Consider the following 22,432-nt stretch of genomic DNA (forward strand, 5'->3'; position numbering starts at 1 on the left):
CACACACCTCTGCTCTCCTCCTCTCTCTTCAGCTTGTCCTCCTCTATCTCCCGGGGGATCTTGTCCCTCTTCTCCTGGTCCACGTCGCTGTGCAGCGTCTTGGAGGTGTAGTTGAGGGCAGCAGAGAGCAGGATCTCTCCGTTCTTGCATAGCTCGTCCCTGATCTTGATGAAGAACAGCTGCAGCTCCACAGAATCCTCAAAGATCTCAGAGTCGGTCCTGTGAAGACAAACAGTAGTTGTAAGGTTTGGTTTGTTCTTAAAACAAATCCTAGTGAAGAATTGGCATACACAAAGATTAAAGATCGTTGCTTCTGCTACTTCTTTAGACAAAATATTCGGACGGTCTGATATTTTAATTCTGAAATTGAATACATTTCCGTTGTTTGGAGGCTTAAATAGTATATTCACCAAGTGCAGTACTGCAAAGACACACAGCCTTCCACACTGCCCCGCTTATTAGTAAGGATTCAGCTTTAGAACCCTAACCTTAAATCTGTTTGTTTGAAAGGGGTAGAAATCCACCCTAATAGAGCAGGGGTTTTCAACCGGTGGTCCGCAGAGGTATTGCAGGTGGTCCCTGGCCATGCATTATTATTTATTTATTTTTATTTTTTTACTTTTAATAAGTTACAGGAGTTCTTACTGTATTGTATGTGTGATATGAAATGTGAGCTTACCATAGTCACAGTAATCCTTAATCATATTCCATCATATTCAAACAAAATCACTGTATTTTATTAGATATTATATTGATACTATAGCTATTTTTCTCCAGCTCCCTGTGGTGCATGAACCCCCCACCACTATTGTGTGGGGTGGGTCTATGCTGCACCCACCACGCACAATAGTGGTGGTCCCCAGGTGGCTCTTAGTCAGGATGGTGGTCCCTGGGTCAAAATCAGTTGAAAACCCCTGTAATAGAGGGAGCCACTATAAGCTGTGTAGCCAGGCTTTTGTGATAATATTTCCGTACCTGTTCAGCCTGCGTGCCTTCTCCAGCACCTCAAACATGTGATAATGTTTCTGTAGTACCAGTGTTGATTTCGTCGACTAAAACTATGGCGAAAAATGTTCGGCGACTACCTTTTCACTTACGAAATCTAAATAACTAAATAGAAACGAAGCTACGATGACTAAAACTAAGACTAAATATATTAATAATTTCATCAACAAATAAAAACTAGACTAAAATGTTAAGGAGGGACTAGTGGAGAAGAGATCCAGTAGAACTAAAACAAGTAATGTTATGTTTGGTTGCCCTCGGGGGGGGGGTGAAAATAGCAGATCTACAAGCTCACAACGCGTCGCGTCGCGCTGCGACGCGTTGTGAGCTTGTAGATCGGCTATTTTCAGTATGCAACCAAGTGTAAAATCAGCCATTATGACGCCATCAAGGCACCGCCAAAATACATTTTAGTCGACTAAATCAACTGTACATTTAGTCGACTATAATCTAATGATATTTAGTCGACTAAAACTAGACAAAAACTAAAGCATTTCAGATGACTAAAATATGACTAAAACTAAATCAAAGTTTGCTGTCAAAATCAACACCGTTTCCGTACCTGTTCAGCCTGCGCGCCTTCTCCAGCACCTCGAACATGTGCTCCTGGAACACGTCGAGCCTCCGGTAGCGGCCGCGCTCCACGTTGGCCCGGACGATGTCGAAGTTGAGCTCCGGCTTGTCGGGGCCGCTGGCCGGGTCCGCCGCGGCGGGGATCTCCGCCAGCGAGTCGCTGTAGCAGCGGCCCTCCTCGTCCTGGTGGCCCAGCACCGACACGAACAGGTTCCGGATCAGCTCGCGGACCAGGGGCCCCGCGGCCGGCTGCCCCGAGTCCTCGCCGCCTTGCTGCTGCTTGTGCGTGGCCAGGAGCACGCGGTGCAGCACCAGGGCGTCCCGGTAGATCAGGGACTCGGGCTCGTTGTAGGTGCAGGCGTTGTTGAACATGAGGGCGAAGTCCTCCACCAGGGCCTCCACGTCCTGGAGGGAGGAAGGGATGTAAAACCATTTAGGAATTTTTGATTCTAAGCCCTGAGAAATAATCACGATTTTTACAATTATCATGTGTGCATTTTATTATGCTATGGATATCGTTGCTGTCGGGCAGAAAACCTCTTCTCTCCGTACTCTAACTTTTTGTGTTTTTTGGTAAATTAACGTCCTATTTGATCGTACTACAGCATTACACAAAAAGGATCAAAAGTATCAGATCCACAAGCTTGAAACGCAGCGTGAAGAAAGAAATCACACCCAGTGTGAAGAGAGTGGTGCCTTTGAAAGTGTAACTGGTTGCATCCTTGTGTTGCAATCAGCAACAGTATGTTGTCACGTGACACGTGACAACATACTGTCACGTGAAGCTTGACCAATCAGCCGTGCTCAAACATACGGACGGACATACGGACGGACGGACAAAGTCAAATGTACTGTAGGAGTGGTTGGCACCACTCAAAAAGTATATCTCTTTGGAAGTAATTAAACGCTACAGGTTTAAACATCCATGTAGGCTACAGGACCTCTGTAAAGCCTCTTGCGGTTGGGCTCGGCAGGCTGTAGGCCTCTGTAGGCTCTTTAAATGTATTACAAAATAGACATTTCAGTCCTACATTACAAGAGAAGTGTTTGTTGTTGTTTTTTTACACGTTTTTATTGAACCTCTAGTTCATTGGTTCTAAAAGTGGGGTCCTTGGGGGGGGGGGGGGGGGGGTTCCAGGGGGTCCCCAGCAAAACTAGTTCATTTGGTATCACAATCATTCTAACCACTAAATCCATTTATGAGTTGGCTATTCAAAAATAGCAGATCCACAAGCTTGTACAGCTTGTTTGATTTTATTCGATTTTTTACACAATTCTTCTCTTCTGAGGGTCCCTGGCACCAAACATTTGAGATAGGGGTCCACGGCCACACATACATATCAAGTTGGGGGTCCTTGACTTGAAAGATTTTGAGAACCACTGCTCTAGTTAATGAATTGTGACATTTAAAAACACGGCTAATAATAGTAAAACTGGTTAATACTAGTCACAGCCCTACCTGGTAACGGCCGGCCACCATGTGGCTGCGCAGGCGCTCCATGTCGAGCGGTCTCTTGATGGTGGCGTAGTAGTCGGGCAGCTCGGAGCGGGACGGCAGGCGGAGGAAGATGGTGCTGAGACGGCGCCCCCTGCGGTCGGTGAAGTTCCTCACGGCGTCGTAGCACTCGTTGAGGCGCTGCTGCAGCGGGGTGAGGTATTTGGACTTCTTTGGAGACACGCCGGTCTTTCCTAGATCGGCGTCAGGTGGAAATAAAACGGGTATGTGAGTCAACAGCATTACCAAGAATAAGGGTAAGCATAATCGGCATTAATAGAATAGATTTTTGGATGAAATCAATCGAAATTTCGTGAAGTTAACACAACTTTCAAGCTGCCATTCCTATTTTGGGCATGTCACAGGCAAACATTCTTCAAGAATAGCAAAAAATAGTAGTTCTACAAACTCGCATTGTGAGCTTTTAGAACGGCTATGTTCACTATTTTCAGTGCGATATTGTTGATTAGATTTTTTTTTATTTGAAATGTTTATTTCAAATAAAGACATTTTAAAACAACTATAACAAATGAAATGAGTAATGCAAGACTTATTGCTCCTTAACTTATTGTTGATAATGAAACATTTTTGTGTGAATTCTTTGCGGGTGGCAGTGACTCAGGCAGTAGAGTGGCTGCTTGGGAAATCAATCCCTGGCTCCTCCTGGGTAAGTGTATAAGTGTCCTTGAGCAAGACACTGAACCCCCAACTGCTCCTGATGTCCTCTGCCGTCGGTGTGCAAATGTGTGCCTGAATAGGTGAATCTACAAGCTTGTGACGCATTGCTATCTTTTGCAGCTTAATAACATTAAGACCGAGAACGCATCTGTGTCATTTTAAGATTTCGTCACTTGGTGCCGCACTATGAGCTTGTAGATCTGCTATTTTTGAAAAAAACGTGAACATTTGTGAAAATCTTTTAATGTATATATTTTAAAGATAACATTTGTAACTCAAATCTTTGCTTCTGGGGGTTCCTGGAACAAAACATTTTGAGATGGGGGTCCTCGGCCAAATACATAATCTAAAAATGTTTTCTAAATCCTAACAGTATGTTGCTATATCAGTGGTGCTCCAACTTTTCCATGTCAAGGACCCCCAGAAGCACAGATCGGAGTTACAAATGTTCGCTTTAAGACATATATTCAAAGATTTGCAAAAATGTTCAAGGTTTAAAAAAAAATAGCAGATCTATAGCAGATCTGCCGTTTTTAAATAGCCAAAGAAAACTTAAAATGACACAGATGCGTTCCCGGATTGAATGGGTCAAGTGGTTCCACTATTGATGTGTCAAACGTACTGAGTTTGAGTTTGGGAGAGGCAAGCTCCTCCTGCTCTTCAGGAGAAGGTCCCAACTCCTTGCGCTTGTCTTTCACGATCTTCTCCAGAATGTCTGCATCATTATACACCTAGGAAGAACAAAAAACAATATTTAAAGACAAATGGATTTAAATAAGACCAGCTTATGACTATAAAAATGTGTGGCTTTTTAGGGCTGTTACTATTGTGAGCGATTAATGACGATCGATTGTCACACTAATAATTGCGATTAACGATTTAATTTTGTTGAATCAATCGTTGAACACTTGAACATTAATAAGGGAAATAGACGATCTACAAGCTCACAAGGCACGCTGTGAGCTTGTAGATCTGTTATTTCCCCCCAAAAAAAGAAACTGTTATGACAAGTGTGCAAAGAATTATAGGCGATCGATTATCAGTGTTGATTTCGTCGACTAAAACTATGACGAAAAATATTCGTCGACTACCTTTTTTCACTGACGAAAACGAAATAAAAACTACACTACGATGACTAAAACTAAGACTAAATATATTGACAATTTCGTCAACAAGTAAAAACTAGACTAAAATGTTAGTGAGAGACGAGTGGAGGAGATCCAGTAGAACTAAAAGACAAGTCATTTTATGTTTGGTTGTGCTCCGGTGTTGCACTCTGAAAATAGCAGATCTACAGCTCACAACTTGTCGCGCTGCGACGCGTTGTGAGCTTGAAGATCGGCTATTTTCAGCAGGCAACCAAGTGTAAAATCAGCCATTACGACGCCATCAAGGCACCGCCGAAAAACATTTTAGTCGACTAAATCAAATGTACATTTAGTCGAATATAATCTTATGATATTTAGTCGACAAAACTAGACAAAAACTAAAACATTTCACAAAATATGACTAAAACTAAATGGAATTTTATTCAAAAGACTATGACTAAAACTAAATCAAAGTTTGCTGTCAAAATCACCTGAGATCCCTCCTCGTTGTAGTGGCGAGCGTTGCGGAACATGAGCCTCATGTCGTTCATCATGGCCTCCTCGGTGGCGTAGCGCTCCTGGCGGACGTTGAACTCCACGGTCTTCATGTCCATGGGCTCCAGGATGACCTTGTAGTAGTCGGGGTAGTCCTTCTTGGACGGCTTGACCATGAACAGCTCGCACAGGCGGCGGCCGGTGCCCGCCTCCCGCGCCTCCGTCACCGCCGCGTACAGGGCCTTCATCCTGTTCTTCTTCACGTTCTTCTTGTGGCTGAAAAGAGAGGATTCATGGGACTCATGGGACATGAGTGGTTCTCAAATGTTTTCGTGTCAAGGACACCCAAATTGATATGCATTTGGTCACGGACCCCCATCTGAAAATGGTTTGTGAGCTTGTATATCTGTTATTTATAATATATAAAATGCATACAAAATACATATAAAATATGGATAATGGTTAAAATGATTGTGATGCTGTATTTAAAATTTAGCTGGGGACCACCTAGAACCCCCCTCACTCCCTGTCTCTCCATCCCCATTTCCTGTCATTCTCAACTGTACTATCCAATTAAGCCCCAATAAAATCCCCCCAAAAAGTAAAAATAACTAGAAAAAGTGCTCCTCGGAGCACAACTCTCCGCTGTTGGGAATGTTGGGAATGTTCTATCTGTATAAGTGTCCTATCCCTCCTGTCTGTATAAGTGTCCTATCCGTCCTGTCTGTGTAAGTGTCCTATCCGTCCTGTCTGTGTAAGTGTCCTATCCAATTGTTACAGTATCCGCCATTTCTCAACCATTTCGTGATTGTTCCTGTCTTACCTCACTCTTACCAGACTTGTGTTGGGAATGTTCTAATTCTTATGTTCTAACTGTCCTATCCATCCTGTCTGTATAAGTGTCCGATCCGTCCTGTCTGTATAAGTGTCCTATCCGTCTGTATAAGTGTCCTATCCGTCTTGTCTGTATAAGTGTCCTATCCGTCCTGTCTGTGTAAGTGTCCTATCCCTCCTGTCTGTATAAGTGTCCTATCCGTCCTGTCTGTATACTGTAAGTGTCCTATCCGTCCTGTCTGTATACTGTAAGTGTCCTATCCGTCCTGTCTGTGTAAGTGTCATATCCCTCCTGTCTATGTAAGTGTCCTATCCGTCCTGTCTGTGTAAGTGTTCTATCCGTCCTGTCTGTATAAGTGTCCTATCCGTCCTGTCTGTATAAGTGTCCTATCCGTCCTGTCTGTATAAGTGTCCTATCCGTCCTGTCTGTGTACTGTAAGTGTCCTATCCGTCTGTGTAAGTGTCATATCCCTCCTGTCTATATAAGTGTCCTATCTGTCCTATCTGCCAATTATGTATCAGCCATGCAGCCATTTCGTGATGGTTCCTGTCTTACCTCACTTTGACAGTGGCAAAGACACTGTCAAAGTGATGCCATGTATGTATACAGTATTTCACCGTATTGTCACGTGTCACGTGAGGCTTGACCAATCGGTGTGTCATATTTAGAAAGTGAAAACAATACTCTCCTGCGGAGAGTAATAATTAAAATAAAATAGCTCCTTTTTGTATCTTTTTGTATCCTATAACTGGGTTTGGGACCCATCCGTGGTGAAAGTTTGTCTTTCGCTGTACTGTGATTGGCTGATTGGTATTCAGACCCTTTGTTCAGTACTGTGATTGGCTAGCGAGACGCATGATGAAATTAAATCATGAAATTAATAACTCATAAATATCACCACTCACTTCAAAAAAAATATATATATTTTTTGAGCTTCCATCACTGTGATGACCACGGTTGTTTTTAAATAGCACCGCTCACTTCACACTGGGTGTGATTTTTTAATAAATGGAATGGATGTGTCAATGCCTGTGACAGAGACCGGTGAATTCACACCTTTTCCTCTTGGTGGTACTCCCTGCATCAGACGATAGAATGCTGTCTCCATCCTCATCATCTCTCCTCAGGAGCTCTCTCTTCTTCACCTGAAATACAGAAAATCATAATTTATAACAAATCATTGCGTGCTTTTTCAGTAACAGGAGTCTCCATGTCTATCCAGCTCATTTTCAGGTCAGGATACCAATTTTATCCAATCAGGATAGAGAACTCGGACAGGACACATAGTGCAGCAGGTTAATGGCAGATTTCAAAGGAATCGTTCACTTTGTGATGCAAGCATGACATTTGGCACAGATACTCTCTAAGGGTCACTCTTATGAAAAAGTGCGCTGGCCACTCAAAAATCCAAGATGGTGCCCATTTGTTTCAAGATGGCCGCCACCTTAGCAGCGCAGATAGTGATATAATGTTTCAGGTTGTGATACGGGGGGGGGGGGGGGGTTCCCGCTACTCCAGTGACAGTGCAGATACCCGGTGCTGTTGCTGCTCTTACCACCATTATTATTATAATTATTATTGGTTGTGGTACTCATAATTTAGCCCTGGGATTTTTTTTTTTAGGTTTTCTGACCTCAGTTACACCCAAAAAAACAGAACTTTGAACATTCAGTGGATTTTCTGTGGTTTGGGGTTTTCGGAATAGGCTCAGAAAAGTGCTGTGATTGGCCCATGGACTTTGATGTCAAAGTCCATTAATCCCGCCCCCTCCCCGCAGAGCAGAGGTGATGATTGACAGGCAAAATCCCTCAACAGCGACAACCGCAGGCAAATAGGTTTTCTTTTCATTGCAGCTGAAAAGGCTTCAGAACACCGAGAGAAAAAAACATAGCTCACTGGAGGGGATTTTTCAGTTAAAACCTTCTAATACACGTTTGAAGGACCATGATAAAGACTTAGTGTTTTGTAAAACCAGCATGTCATGAAACCTTTAAATCCTGTGTTGAGGGTCACACAAGGAAATAAGTTGAGAACCAACCATTTATTTGGTTGTTACAGTGTGCTCGAAAAGTATGCATCTTCAGCAGCTAGTGATGGCCAACCGTTAACCGGTAATCGACGAATCGTTAAGAAATTGGTAACCGGTTAACACATCAAGTGCCAGAGGTTTTTTAAAACAGGGTACATCCAGTGCCACCGTTTACGCCGATCTGTTTAGAGCTGTAGAAAACCTCCACGAGGACCCGGATGTAAACAAAGGGTGTCTGGTGATGGTCGAGGGTCCTGACTAACGACTGGAACAATAACATTTCTAACGCGATCCGCCATTGCAGAGTGATCGCCCGTCGAAAATGGCTTGTTTTCACCACTGTAAAAAGATATGGAGATATGGACCTTTTTCTCAAGATCCTATCATTGGAACGGACGGAAGGTACGTTTTTTTAACTGGATTCACATCCGTCCATTTCAATTTAACAGGGTCCTCGGATCATTCCTAAGTTGCGTTAGAGCACCCCATGTGGGGAAAAAAAATGTTTTTAATTGAAAACATGTAGATCTACGTTTATGGCACACAGGGGCGCCGATTTGTGTCCGCCCCTGGGTGCGCAACGTGCGCGCGTGCATGCGCGGCCGGTCGAAAATGTGCGGTTATTTTCCGGGTTTGTTATCTTTTTAGGGGGGTTTTGTTACTTAAATGCGGTTGATTTGGTTAATTTGGTACCAAAAATGTACTCCATGAAGTGAAGATGTCGGTGTTTTTTATTGTTTTGCTTTTCTGTGAGGAGTTTGTCATGGGTGCTCTTCATTTCCCCTGGGTGCTTTAGCCACGAAGCACCCGCAGTATCGGCGCCCTTGATGGCACGCGACGGGTGTATTTGCAAACACGTAGATCTACGTGTTTGGTACTCCATCTGCTAATACTAACGGTTAATGTTAACTGTGTGGACACACTTGTGTATTTTCAGGTGATCTAACTGACTGAAACTCTTGTTACACTATTACAGTAGAAAGGTTTTTCTCCAGTGTGAATACGCTGGTGTCTCTTCAGGTGTCCACTGAAACTCTTGTCACACTGTTTACAGTAGAAAGGTTTTTCTCCAGTGTGAATACGCTGGTGTCTCTTCAGGGATTCGAACAAACGGAAACTCTTGTCACACTGTTTACAGTAGAAAGGTTTTTCTCCAGTGTGAATACGATGGTGTCTCTTCAGGTCTTCTAACAAACTGAAACTCTTGTCACACTGTTTACAAGAGAAAGGTTTTTCTCCCGTGTGTACACTCTGGTGTGTCTTCAAGTGAGAATTGCGACTGAAACTCTTGTCACACTGTTTACAAGAGAATGTTTTTTCTCCCGTGTGGACACTCTGGTGTGTCTTCAAGTGAGAATTGCGACTGAAACTCTCGTCACACTGTTTACAGTAGAAAGGTTTTTCTCCAGTATGGATACGCTGGTGTCTCTTCAGGTATTCTAACAAACTGAAACTCTTGTCACACTGTTTACAATAGAAAGGTTTTTCCCCAGTATGGATACGCTGGTGTGTCTTCAGGTTACCTAACTGACCAAAACTCTTGTCACACTGTTTACAATAGAAAGGTTTTTCTCCAGTGTGGACACGCTGGTGACTTTTCAGGTTATCTAACTGACTGAAACTCTTGTCACACTTTTTACAAAAGAAAGGTTTTTCTCCAGTGTGAATACGCTGGTGTCTCCGTAGGCTACCTGACTCACTGAAACTCTTATCACACTGTTTACAATAGAAAGGTTTTTCTCCAGTGTGGACACGCTGGTGACTTTTCAGGTTACCTAACTGACCGAAACTCTTGTCACACTGTTTACAATAGAAAGGTTTTTCTCCAGTGTGAATACGCTGGTGTCTCCGTAGGCTACCTAACTCACTGAAACTCTTGTCACATTGTTTACAGATGTGAGTTTTCTTTCCTGTGTCAGTCAGACGACGTCTCTTTACTTCCGATTGCGTTAAGGTCTTGGTAGACAGTTGACTACTGTAAGGTCTTTCTTCTTCTGAGTTTCCCTGGTGCTGGCTCGTTGTCGGGAACAGTGGGTTCATCGTCAAAGCTGCTGCTATGCATGGGCTGTAATTGTCCAAGAATGTAATTAATGATCTGTGACCTTACGATCCAGGATTGATTACAGGGCAATTACCAGCTGAATATCAAGTGTATGGATCTCGGCTAATAGTTCCTCTTGTTGGCGTTGAAGTCTTCCTCGATGTCTCTCTCCATGTGCGTCCTTCACACTGTGCAGTCTGGTTTTAAGCTGAGCTGATTCAAAGCTCATGTTGTCACTATGATGTCAGCCATGCCCAAATATGGAGTTCCACGTCATTTATGGAGATAAAGTTTCATCCCAGTCACTATGATGTCAGCCATGCCCAAATATGGAGTTCCACATCATTTACTGAGATAAAGTTTCAGCCCAGTCACTATGATGTCAGCCATGCCCAAATATGGAGTTCCACGTCATTTACTGAGATAAAGTTTCAGCCCAGTCAATCAAACCTTAATTGTCTTCCAGTATGAAATTAACGAGCATCAACGAGCATCAGCTGGATGCTCGTTGACACACACACACACACACACACACACACACACACACACACACACACACACACACACACACACACACACACACACACACACACCTCTGCAGTGCTCTAAAAGCCCTCTCCAAAAGTCCTTTAATATGATGGAATATGATTGAGGATGACTGTGATTATGGTATGCTCACATTTCATATCACTCACACCATGCCTGCAACTTTCACTAGCCAAGTGACAGGGGTTGGTGCGGGCCGGACAGTTGCCCCTCGTGGGCAGCAAATGGGCCGCGGGTCGCCTATTGGGGAACCCAGTGATACAAGGATGAAATTTGCTTTCCTGCTGCATTGAGTGATAGTGGAAAGCTTTATGCTTGCCAGAAATCCAAGCTGGCCTCCATTCTTGAGACCTACATCACATCTCCAGACCAAGAACCAGACACTGATGTCATTATCATAGATGGTTCCGCTTTGGTCCACACACTACCACCAAAAAGATCAAAGACCTTTGAAGACTATGCAGAGTTGGATGTTCTACCAACTCTGCGTAAATGTTTCAAATTGGGGTTTGTCTGCACAGCACTGTGCAGTTGCAAATGTGAGTATAACTATTTGGACAAAAACAACATGGTCACCATCTTCACATTTCATGTGTAGTGATTGTTTTATTGTCAAGTGACCTTTGGAGACTGCTCCTGACAATTTTCATGTTTGTATCATGACCTGAAAGATTATATCACTATCTGCTCTGCTAAGGAGAAGGCCATGAAACAAATAGTCGCCATCTTGGATTTTTGAGTGGCCAGTGCCTTTTTCTATAAGCGTGGCCCTTACAGAGTATGTGTGCCAAATTTCATCCTTGTATCACAACCTGAAAGATTATATCACTATCTGCTCCGCTAAGGTGGTGGCCATCTTGAAAAAAAAAGGTCGCCATCTTGGATTTTTGATTGGCCAGCGCCTTTTTCCATAAGAGTGGCCCTTACAGAGTATGTGTGCCAAATGTCATCCTTGTATCACAACCTGAAAGATTATATCACTACCTGCTCCGCTAAGGTGGTGGCCATCTTGAAAACAATGGTTGCCATCTTGGATTTTTGAATGGCCAGCGGCCTTTTCCATAAGAGTGTCTGTTGCGAACGTTCAGGGCATACTTGCCAGCACTGGCTTATATATGGAGATCCCCATAAATGGAGACGATCGACCTACGAAGTCGTCATAGAGACCCAAGACGTGCCATAGATACGGGGTCTGACATCAGGGTCTGACATCAGCGAACCCTTCCCAGAGACTCCATAGATGGAAATGGCCGGCACGTCCAGGACTGACGTCATGGTCCCATATTTGGGCATAACTGACATGGGCAGCTCCATGTATGGAGACATCAGGGGCACAGCCAGCAGTATAAAGGTCGCTGGATGCCCTGGTTAAGGAGGGTGTCCTCAGCGACGCTCGAAGAGCATCTTAACCCTCTCCATAGTACCAGGAGATTAGCTGGCCTTACAACCCAGTTAGTTACTCACGGATTGCATATTCAGGACGACTAGCTGGCCTTACAACCCAGCTAGGCCTTCACACTGGCTCTTGAGTCCGGTTCTAAACAACCAGCCGATTATCAGTTCTACAGTGTCCCTTACAGATACAGTAGGTGTGCCAAATTTCATGCTTGCATCACAAAGTGAACAATTACGATTAACCTGATGCACTAACAGATTAAACAAGTGAAATTGGAAGTGATGACACAAAGAAATGAGCTGACAAAATTGGAACTGGAACACTATAAAAATGAAGCTGAAGAATGGGTACTATCTCCTGATTGGCTGACATTGTGTCACCTACCTGACATTGTATTTTCCGTTTATTAAAGAGCTGGAGAGACAGGGAGACCCCTGTTACAGAACAAACACTCTATAGCAATGATTACTATCACAATATAATTGCTTTAACCTTTTAACAAAAAAACGTTTTCTTTTAACCAAATAATATCACTTACCTCTGTTAATAATTTGACACGACACATTATAGAAGTAAGTTACCTGCAGGATCTGCTGAAGCCTGAAGGCCCGTTTGTAGATGTTAGAGTTGGGCATGTTGTAGCGCTTTGCATTCTCAAACATCAGGGTGAGGTCTGCATCCATCTGCTCCACACTGCTGTACTCCCCATTCCTCATCTTCTCCCTGGGAGAGCAACAAAACATCATCAGTCCTCTGTCACTGTAGCATGGTCCACTCAATTGATTTATAGTGCAACATTACCCCAAGGGGTCTCTGTACAGTTCATAGCGAAGAATACACAATACTTTGAAATATGTGTGCACACCAGGCCTGGAATTTTGTCATTTTAGGGCCACGGCCACTTGGCCTTTGGTGTCGTCAATTATTTTAGGGCACACAGGCCAAAAGCCAGGGCACGAAGGCCATCAAATAAAATGATTTTAATTCCACGATAATAATGAATATAACTTAAAAGGTTAAGGATGATTACATTTTAATATAGTACTAGTACAGTAGTAACATATAACCTGTTTATTTCACACATTATTGTATTGACAAATTACCAATATATGTGTACAAAGTCACATTGGTCTCACATTCAGCACGCTGATTGAAGTAAGGGTCACATGAACATTCACAGACTCAAAGTTTTATTGTATTTTCCCCATCAAGGTTGTAATTGAAGATGAATTGTGATTGTGATTTTGAATAATGTAGATAAAAAAAAACATACATCTTCTCTTCTGGGGATACCTGGCACATAACATTTTCAGATGGGGGGTCCGTGGTCCGAGAGAATCTATCAAAAGGATCATCCCGTACGTACCTGATCACCTGCAGAGAGGTGGGCAGTTTGATCTGCTGGTAGTAGTCGGGATACTCCCTGCGTGAAGGCAGCATCAGGAAGGGTTCACAGAGGAGCTGGCCCTGGTTGTTCCTGCAGCCCCGCACTGCCTCGTACAGCTGGAAGACGGGGTTAGCCATGTCCATGCTGGAGTTCAAACACTCCGCCTCGGACTCGCCTTCGTCGTAGCGCACGGAGCCTGCAAAAAGATCACATAAAAGATATTCATACAGTTTTTTTCCCTGTTTTTTATATGCTCTCATATACATGCATATATATATATATAATTTGTATATTGTGTTTTTTTCTTACTTTGATTCTCTCTGAATATTTATTTTTATTATGTCGTTGCTGTTGGGCTGAAACGTCTTATCTCCATATTTTAGCTTTGTTTTTTGTAAAATAACCCCCTACTTGTGCATACTACAATCACTGGAGAATGCACAAGTAGGGAGTTAATGTACAAAAAAACAAAAAAGTAGTGTCACATAAAAGTATCAAAAGTAGCAGATCCACAAGCTCGAAAACGCAGCGCGAAGCGACGTGTTTTGAGCTTGTATATCTGCTACTTTTGCCATTTCTTTATTAGAATCCTGAACAGTTTTGGACATGAGGTTTCCACGCGAGACGATACGTTTATTTGTGTATTTGCTTTATTATTTGTTCTGCTAAAAGTAAAACTCAACAAAAGATATTCATATGTTTTTATAAGCATGGACATGGAGGTTGTGCTCATATATCCAGTGTCACGGTGTTATTATCTTCAAATACAGTTACATTTTGTGGAAAAGGAAGCTCTTTTACAAGATCATTCGAGTAGAATCTATTTATCCACCTATATACATGACTAGTGAAAATAGCCAATCTACACGCTCACAAACTTGCATTTTTGACATGCCCGAAATAGGGATGCCAGGTTGTGTAATAAAATAAAGACATTGTAGACCTTTTTATAGAGCGAGTATCACTTTACTTTACAGCCCATATAGACACAAACAACACAAAGTTGTGTGATGCTTACCAGAGAGCACGGAGTCCTCTTCACCCTCGGAGCCGTACTGAAGAGCCAGAGTGATGGCAGACAGTCTGTCCCCCTGAGCAGACCTGCGATTTCTGAATAGGTGAATAGCATGTAAGAGGCCACAAAATCACTTCTCCTGCTCTGGGTTTTTATTTTAATACTCCACTGCACCATGGTGTGGCTCAGGGGTCTTCAACAGGGGGCCCGGGACCCCTATCGGGGGCCCTCAGAGATACTACAGAAGGCCACTAATCTTTTTGTGATAGGAACTTTTTTTTTGTTTTTTTACATTAACCACTTCAACCCTAACATCTCTATTCCGGGAGGGAGAAATTAGACAAAAATAGCAGGTCTACAACCCCACTTTGAGAACCAATGCTTTTAGGGTACATGAATATACAGGAAAGGAATCCTACTATAATATATACCTGATGCGAAGGCTAGATTTAGTGGGCTCAGCATGTTCAAGTTCAGTCTTCCGCTGGATGAAGACCTTCTTGATGGTGTTTGCGTCCTATATTGAAAGAAACCATTTGTTTAACTGTGACGTAAATGATACACCGTGTTAAAGAAGAAAAGAAATGTAGAAGTTGGTCCGTACCTTAAAAACCTGAGATCCGGGTTCATTGTACGTTTTGGCATTCTTGGCCAGCAGGTCAACATCCTTGGCCATAGCATTGACACTTTTATAGTATCCAATCTATACAGGAAAAATGTCTTAGTTATAACACAATTTTTATTATTATTTGATTTTACAAATCAATAACTACAGAAATACTGTAGAAATACCACATTGCGGCTTGTATGCCTCCGCTAACCAGATTCCATTTACGGTACATCCTTGTTAGACTCATAGAATATCGTTGATGTAAGGTGGAAACCTCATATATCCCAACTGTTACTTTTCAGGATTCAATTTCTAAAGCAGCAAAAATAGCAGATCTACAAGCTCAAAACACGTCGCCATGCGACGCGTTTTGAGCTTGTAGATCTGCCATTTTTTCTCAGTTTGCGTGAAATTGTATGATGAAGTAGAGCATTAAAGTACGAAAAAGTATAAAGAGATAAGAGGTTTCTGTCCGACAGCAAAGATAGTGATAAAGACATTGAATTTAATGGACATGTGAGGTCACGGTGACCTTTGACCTCATACTTCTAATCAGTTCATCCTCGAGTCCAAGTGGACATTTGTGCCAAGTGTCACAAAATGCCCTCAAGGTATCACGTCGCGTTCACGAGGTTGGAACGTACGCACATGAGGACACAAAATCATGATGCCCACTGGCGAAGACATGAATAGAAAATTATAATAAGCCAACAAATTGGTCACCTGTATTCTTTGTGCGATGGCTCGCAGGTCGATGGGCTCCTTTATAATGGCATAGTAGTCTGGGTAATGCTAGGAAAGAACAGAGAAGAAGAATTATTTCAAAATGTGTATTGCTACAGATTGACAACAGGAAGCAATGAGTGAGCAAATAGTAAACATAGCTGATCTACAAGCACGCAAAGCGCCTCGATGCAACGCGTTGTGAGCTTGTACATCTATCATTCCCGCCGTTTGTGAAAATGTTTTTTTCTTTTTACCTAAATTGACTTGACCAAAATAGGCTAACGCCAGGGTTACTATGGTTATGTGTTTTGAGGAAAAACAAACGCGTATTGGCGTCATTTCACACTCAGGGAAGCGTGGTTGACGATAATATGTTGAGAGGGACGTACCACTTTGGAAGGCAGCTTCTGGAAGAGCTCACTGCACAGACGTCCTGCGGGGTCAGTGTGAGACACCACCGCCTCCAACAGCTGCTCCAAGATCTCCTTCAAACAACCCACTGACGTCTACGAGACACGCATGGGCATAATATTACAGGATTGAACATTTTCGGTTTTTTTAACCCATGCAATCCAGGAACTCATCTGTGTTATTTTAGATTTCTTTGGCTATTCAAAAATAGCAGCTCTACAAGCTCATAGCGGTGCCGCGCTATAAGCTTGTGGATCTGCTATTTTTGAAAAATCTGCCATTTTTGCCAATCTCTATTTTCGCTTTTAAGCAAACATTTGTAATTCAAATCCTTGCTTCTGGGGGTCCCTGGAACAAAACATTTTGAGATGGGGGTACGCGACCAAATACATATATAAAAATGTCATGTTAAGGACCCCTAAAATGAAATGTATTTGGCCGCGGACCCCCATCTCAAAATATGTTATTCGAGGGACCCCCCAGAAGCACAGACCAGAGTTAAAAATGTTTGCTTTAAAACATAGCCAAAGAAATCTTAAAATGTCACATGCGTTCCCGGTCTTGTGTGCATAATGATTCATCAAAACTCGTTGACATGAAGTTAATAGCAGTATAAATGAGAAGTATTCATGTGTCCTAGGCCATTGTGTGGGTCTCCCTACAGTGCTGTAAAGCATTGGTTCTCAAAGTGGGGTCCGGGGACCCCCAGGGGTACTTGAGGGAGTTCCAGGGGGTCCCCAGCTAAATGATGGACAGGGACCAAATGGACCCTTATGGGTCTGTAACTCTGAGAGTGTACAAATGGAACCAAATGGACCCTAACGGGTCCATTTGGTTCCATTTGTACACTCTCAGAGTTAAATTAACATTGATTTTACAATAGGAATTGGGGTCCCAGAGATATACATGCCATTAAATGGGGGTCCGTGGCCCTAATGCATGTCAAACTGGGGGTCCTTGAAATTAAAATGGTTGAGAATCACTGCTAGAGAGCCGTAAAAATCTTCTCTTATGGGGGTCCCTGGCTTATCTTTTCTAATGGGGGACCACGGGCTAATAAGTGTCAATTTGGGGGTCCTTGGCACGAAAAAGTTTGAGAACCACTGCTGTAAAGGGGATAAAGTAGACAATATGCCTACATGAAAAAGACATCACTTAAGGGTTGTGTAATGATACTTTTTCTTGTTGAAATAAATATAGAAAAAAGCTCTATGTTCTCTTGCGTTATGTACAGACACTTACTTCATCTTCGGTGGACATTCCGGTGTTATCCAGCATATCGTCAGCATCTTCGTCTTCGTCATCCCCATCTCCAGGCTGCACAAACTCATTCCTGGTTTGCAGATACACCACCCACAACCTGTTTGCAGCCTGGTACTCCTCATTTTCGGGCTGAAAACATATGAAACGATTCACATTAGGTATCCGGAAAAGCATCGGTGTCATTTTAGATTTTAGCTACATACGTTTTTCAGAAAACTCTTAGGATTTAGACGTGAGGTGATCGGACCCAAAAGCAAACCTGATGAGTGTCCCTAACGATATCCTACCTTGTAGTATGATTTGGCATTATTGAACATGAGCTGAACATCTGCAGTAAGCTGTTCCACGTCCTGGTAATCCTCTGACTTGAGCTTCTGTTGGATCTTCGTCATGTCGATGGGCTGTGACACCACTTCATAATAATCAGGTTGATTCCTGGGGAGGGAGGGGAAACATGTATGAGTACAGTTACATTTCCTCAATAAAACACTGACTGGTACATAAACTTTTAACTATATAACGTGGATAGTATAATTGTGTGTCTGGCATTTATACTTAACTGTGCATCATTTCTAGGATAGGACTATATACATGGCCAAAGCAAAAATAAAATAAAAGGCCAAGTTGTAATCTGCGATTTGTGAAACAGCATGAAAGGATTCCCCAACACTAGAGCTATGTTTCCTAACAATTATCACAATATGTAGAATTATGATGTCCCTCCCAAATATACAAATTTTAAAAAAGAATGTTGTGAAGAAAATACATGAATTGTAACTTTGGTGTGTGGGTTTTACCTTCTCTTTGGTACCCTGATGAAGAAATCAGAAAGGTGCCTCCCCTGATCATCTTTGTGGTCCCTGATGGTGTTGAACAACTCGTGGCATACAGCAATCTGCAGGAAGGACATCGTTACGTTAACCACTTAAACCTTCTATTCTTAGTCAAACGGACCCGAGTGTCAACTGTACTTGCTTTTTTCCGGCTATCTTTGGCTAATGTTTCCCCCAGAATGTGGATGCTGGGTTTCAAGTTGTTAAAGCTGCGCTATGTAACGTTTGAAAAAATGTTGTGTTTTTCTTTACACATACACTGCGGGGTCCCTGGCACAAAACCTTTTCAGATGGGTAGTCCACGGCCAAATACATTTTACAATTTGGGGGGTCCTTGGCACAAAACATTTGAGAATCACTGCAAATAGGTCAAAAACTACGATTAATTCACACACAAACCAATTACATAGAGATTTAAGAGGTTCTTCTTACCGGGTCTACTGTGGGAACGTTGGAGGTTCTGCGTCTCTTTCTGGCGCTTCCAGGAGTGGATGAGGAGCAGTCATCAAAGTCTCCTCCACTCACACTGCTGGAGGGAGACGTGGCTCTTCTCCGCTTGGAAGCACTCATTGATGCAACTGGCTCTTCTGGTCTGCAGCAAGCTAGGAATGAATGAATGATTGATTGAAAACTTTACTTCAGGGGTCTTCGACAGGGGTTCGGTGAGCCCTAGGGGGTCAGAAATAGTTTAATCTGCAACACAACTTTATAACATATGTAGAGGGGGTCCCTGCTTCATCTCTGTCAGCTAGGGGTCCTTGGGCTGAAAACGTTGAAGACCCCTGCTTTATTATTCTAAAATAGAGCTCTTCTGGTCTGTAGCAGGCTACAACCACTTTTATTGTCACATCATGGCATGGCAAAATGACATCAAATGAATGTCACTGTTATTTCAAACTTTTGCCTCGATTACGATGAATGATTATTAATTGTTAAAGATAGTGAAAATAGCAGATTTACAACCTCACAGTTTCAGTATAATACAGAGCTATCAAGTGGTTAATCAGATTAATAGCTTTAATAGATCATAAAAATAAATATAGCCTATTCAAATTTCTTTATGTCGTTTTGAATCAATCAAAAATTGAAAACAGCCTCTTGATTATTCCATTAACCTACATGAGCCAGATTAAGTCATCTATTGCTTCTAAATGTCAGTTTCGATATATTTTCTGTTAATCGCCCAGCAGCACAGTTTTATAGGTGTAAAGCAGTTGGCTAATATTTTTTTCTTCATACAAGACAAGCAGCTCCATCATTTGAGCTAGCAAATGGCAACTAAAGTAATCAAAAAAAGTCAACCAAGGAACAAGATTGTTGTACAGGATCTCCTCACTGGTCAGTAGGAATACATTGAGGATCTAACAGGAGCACTCATCCAATGTCACTTCGACTATGCATGCACCTCATGGTACCATAGCACCACAAAGGCCTTCAAAACAAGGCTCCAGACATCCCAAAACAAACTGGTCAAGCTTGTCAACCTGACAAACTAGTAAAAACACAAACACAACACCAGAGGGAGCTCCACAAGTATACTTACTTTTACTCCACTACATCTCAGAGTCAAATATTGTACTTTTACTCCACAACAATTAATTGAACACTTTAGTTACTAGTTACTTTGTAGATTGTGATTGTGATTATTATTATTATTATTATAAATCCTACTTCAACTGCATTTCAGCCATTGAAAAATAGCATAGATCTACAAGCTCACAACGCGTTGAGAGCTTGTAGCTCTGCCATTTTCAAAAGATTTTAATACATTTTATAAATATGATACCTTGTGAAATAGGACATTCTGCATAATGAGTACTTTTTACTTTTGCCACTTTAAGTACATTTTTATACCAATACCTTTGTACTTTTACTCAAATGCATTTTTTTATTCTGTACTTTCACTTGTAACAGAGTATTTCTCCGTTGCCGTATTGATACTTAAAACAAATGTGAGTACTTTTACCAGCACTGTCTGTAGCCAGCTAGCCTGCTAGCAACAACATGGGATAACTGGCCATCAGAGATACTTAGCTGCACACTAGCTATAACCAGAGTCAACTACACACACATTCTAACACACCTGTACGTATAAACAACAACACACAAGCAGTGTGTGGACATACACAACTTGTTATCTTAGCGTTAGCATTTAGCACAGCTTGGGATGCATGGGACAGTGTTGCCATATTTCATGAGAGAAATAAGCAACCAGGTCTAGGAAAACAAGCCCACATGAGCACTTTAAACCTAGATACAGTGCATTGGCTATTTGAAAATAGCCGATCCACACGCTCACAATTCGCGACGCGTTGTGAGCTTGTAGATCTGCTATTTTCAAAAAGGTCTTGTTAAGAAATAGTGAAATAATATTTGGAATACATATTTTTTCCCCCTTAAGTTCAGATGAGGGTCTGCGGAGAAATACAACAATTTGAAGCAGATCTACAAGCTCACAACGCGTCACTCTTGAGGTCAAGAACTTGTAGATCTTGAAATAAAATGTGCAAATTTGTAATACTTTTTTCTTAAAAAAAAAAAAAAAAAACATTCTAACAACAAAAATGCTCCCCTGCAGCTCGAAACATTCATGAAAATATTTGGAACCACTGATTTAAAAACAAATATTAAAATGTTTGGAAACAAGCCTAAAATAAGCAACTTCATTTTAGAAACAATCAAACCCAAAAAACCGCAACCCACAGCTACCATTACTAGCACCAAACCCAAAGTCGCTTATAATACGCGGACATGGCAACACTGGCTTGGAACAATGCACAACAAAGCCCTGATGTTAGCACGATATCCTAGCTCCGATTAGCACGTTTTAACATTCACAATACAATGTAGACTAAAGTACATAGAAACAAGCGAGCCGTGACGATAGAAATAGATTATTTCATATTTTAAATTACCAATTGTGACTTTATATTCCGTTGAATTAACTCCCTGAGTGAAATGTAGTTGCTATGCTAGCAGCTAGCCTCTGTTTGAAAACTACAATCCGGAAGTTGTTGGTCGAGTTCGCTTTGTACTCAGCAGGAAGTCAATGAAAAAAGGTGTGATCTTGAGACATTACTGCCATCACCAGGACAACGTTGGTATAGCGCCTAAAATCAGGGTAAGTGATATATTTGATTTTTTTATTAAAAGGTTAAAGTACTATATTCTGATAGTAATCATATTGCTACAGAGCGTTTGTTCGGTCACAAGGGTCTCTCCATCTCTTTAGTAAACAGAATATAAATATATTTTCAGGTAGGTGACAACATTTAAGCCAGAGAGCACTGAAAATGCATTTTCTGTTGAAGAGCTGGAGAGACATGGGAGACTCCTTTTACTGAACAAACACTCTATAGCAATGAGTACTATCAGAATATAGAGCTATTTAACACTTATTTTAACAAAAGTAAATCACTTACCCTACCATTAATAGACTGCTATACCTCCATGGTGTTAAAAACTATAACACATAGACCTAAACTACATTCACTCAAGTGCTGTACTATTTCAAGATACTTCTATATCATCAAAAATCTTCAAAACAGCAAACAGCAAAATAGCAGATCTACAAATTCATAAAAAGTTGCGAATTGCCTAAGTATAAAATAAGATTTAAGTGGTTAATGATCAATAATTATAGTCCAAGCATTCTGACTTTATGCCCATATATGGATGGAGATCCCAGATGTATATCATATGGGCATGTTGATATAACCATATGATCTGTCAGTCCTTGTCCCTTTTATGCCCATATATGGAGATCCCTGATGTCATTAGTATATGCCCTTATATGGGCATACCCCCTTTTGTGTCCATATATATGGAGTTTACTGATTTGTTTGCTGATGCCATGACCACACATTGAGGTTAGACAACACACTCCATATTTGGGGCATATGGTTATGGCTGAGTCATGGTGACATGAGCGTGATAATGTGTGTGTGTGTGTGTGTGTGTGTGTGTGTGTGTGTGTGTGTGTGTGTGTGTGTGTGTGTGTGTGTGT

The 22,432-nt window shown here is 41.9% G+C and overlaps 1 protein-coding gene across 6 annotated transcripts in view; it reads right to left on the reverse strand.

Moving 5' to 3' along the window:
- Positions 1–21,423, reverse strand: part of LOC311049646 (protein polybromo-1-like) — a 38,310-nt gene extending 16,887 nt beyond the window's left edge. For 5 of the 6 annotated variants that reach the window (XM_084063390.1, XM_084063388.1, XM_084063389.1 and 2 more), the window contains exons 1-18: positions 21,342–21,423; positions 18,859–19,028; positions 18,391–18,488; positions 17,881–18,028; positions 17,573–17,722; positions 16,309–16,425; positions 15,917–15,985; positions 15,188–15,286; positions 15,015–15,100; positions 14,587–14,678; positions 13,548–13,764; positions 12,763–12,904; positions 7,226–7,314; positions 5,331–5,610; positions 4,374–4,482; positions 3,038–3,267; positions 1,568–1,983; positions 8–219 (exon numbers count right to left, since the gene is read on the reverse strand). In XM_084063390.1, coding sequence (XP_083919516.1) covers positions 8–219; positions 1,568–1,983; positions 3,038–3,267; positions 4,374–4,482; positions 5,331–5,610; positions 7,226–7,314; positions 12,763–12,904; positions 13,548–13,764; positions 14,587–14,678; positions 15,015–15,100; positions 15,188–15,286; positions 15,917–15,985; positions 16,309–16,425; positions 17,573–17,722; positions 17,881–18,028; positions 18,391–18,488; positions 18,859–18,996 — 2,692 coding nt within the window. In that variant the 5' untranslated portion in view covers positions 18,997–19,028; positions 21,342–21,423. The remainder of the gene's footprint in view (positions 1–7; positions 220–1,567; positions 1,984–3,037; positions 3,268–4,373; positions 4,483–5,330; positions 5,611–7,225; positions 7,315–12,762; positions 12,905–13,547; positions 13,765–14,586; positions 14,679–15,014; positions 15,101–15,187; positions 15,287–15,916; positions 15,986–16,308; positions 16,426–17,572; positions 17,723–17,880; positions 18,029–18,390; positions 18,489–18,858; positions 19,029–21,341) is intronic. The other variant, XM_084063386.1, reaches the window with a different exon arrangement.
- Positions 21,424–22,432: the final 1,009 nt, after the last annotated feature.

Source organism: Gymnoscopelus microlampas (assembly GCF_963454915.1).
Source record: "Gymnoscopelus microlampas genome assembly, chromosome: 7".
In the NCBI taxonomy this organism is placed as follows: Eukaryota; Metazoa; Chordata; class Actinopteri; order Myctophiformes; family Myctophidae; genus Gymnoscopelus; species Gymnoscopelus microlampas.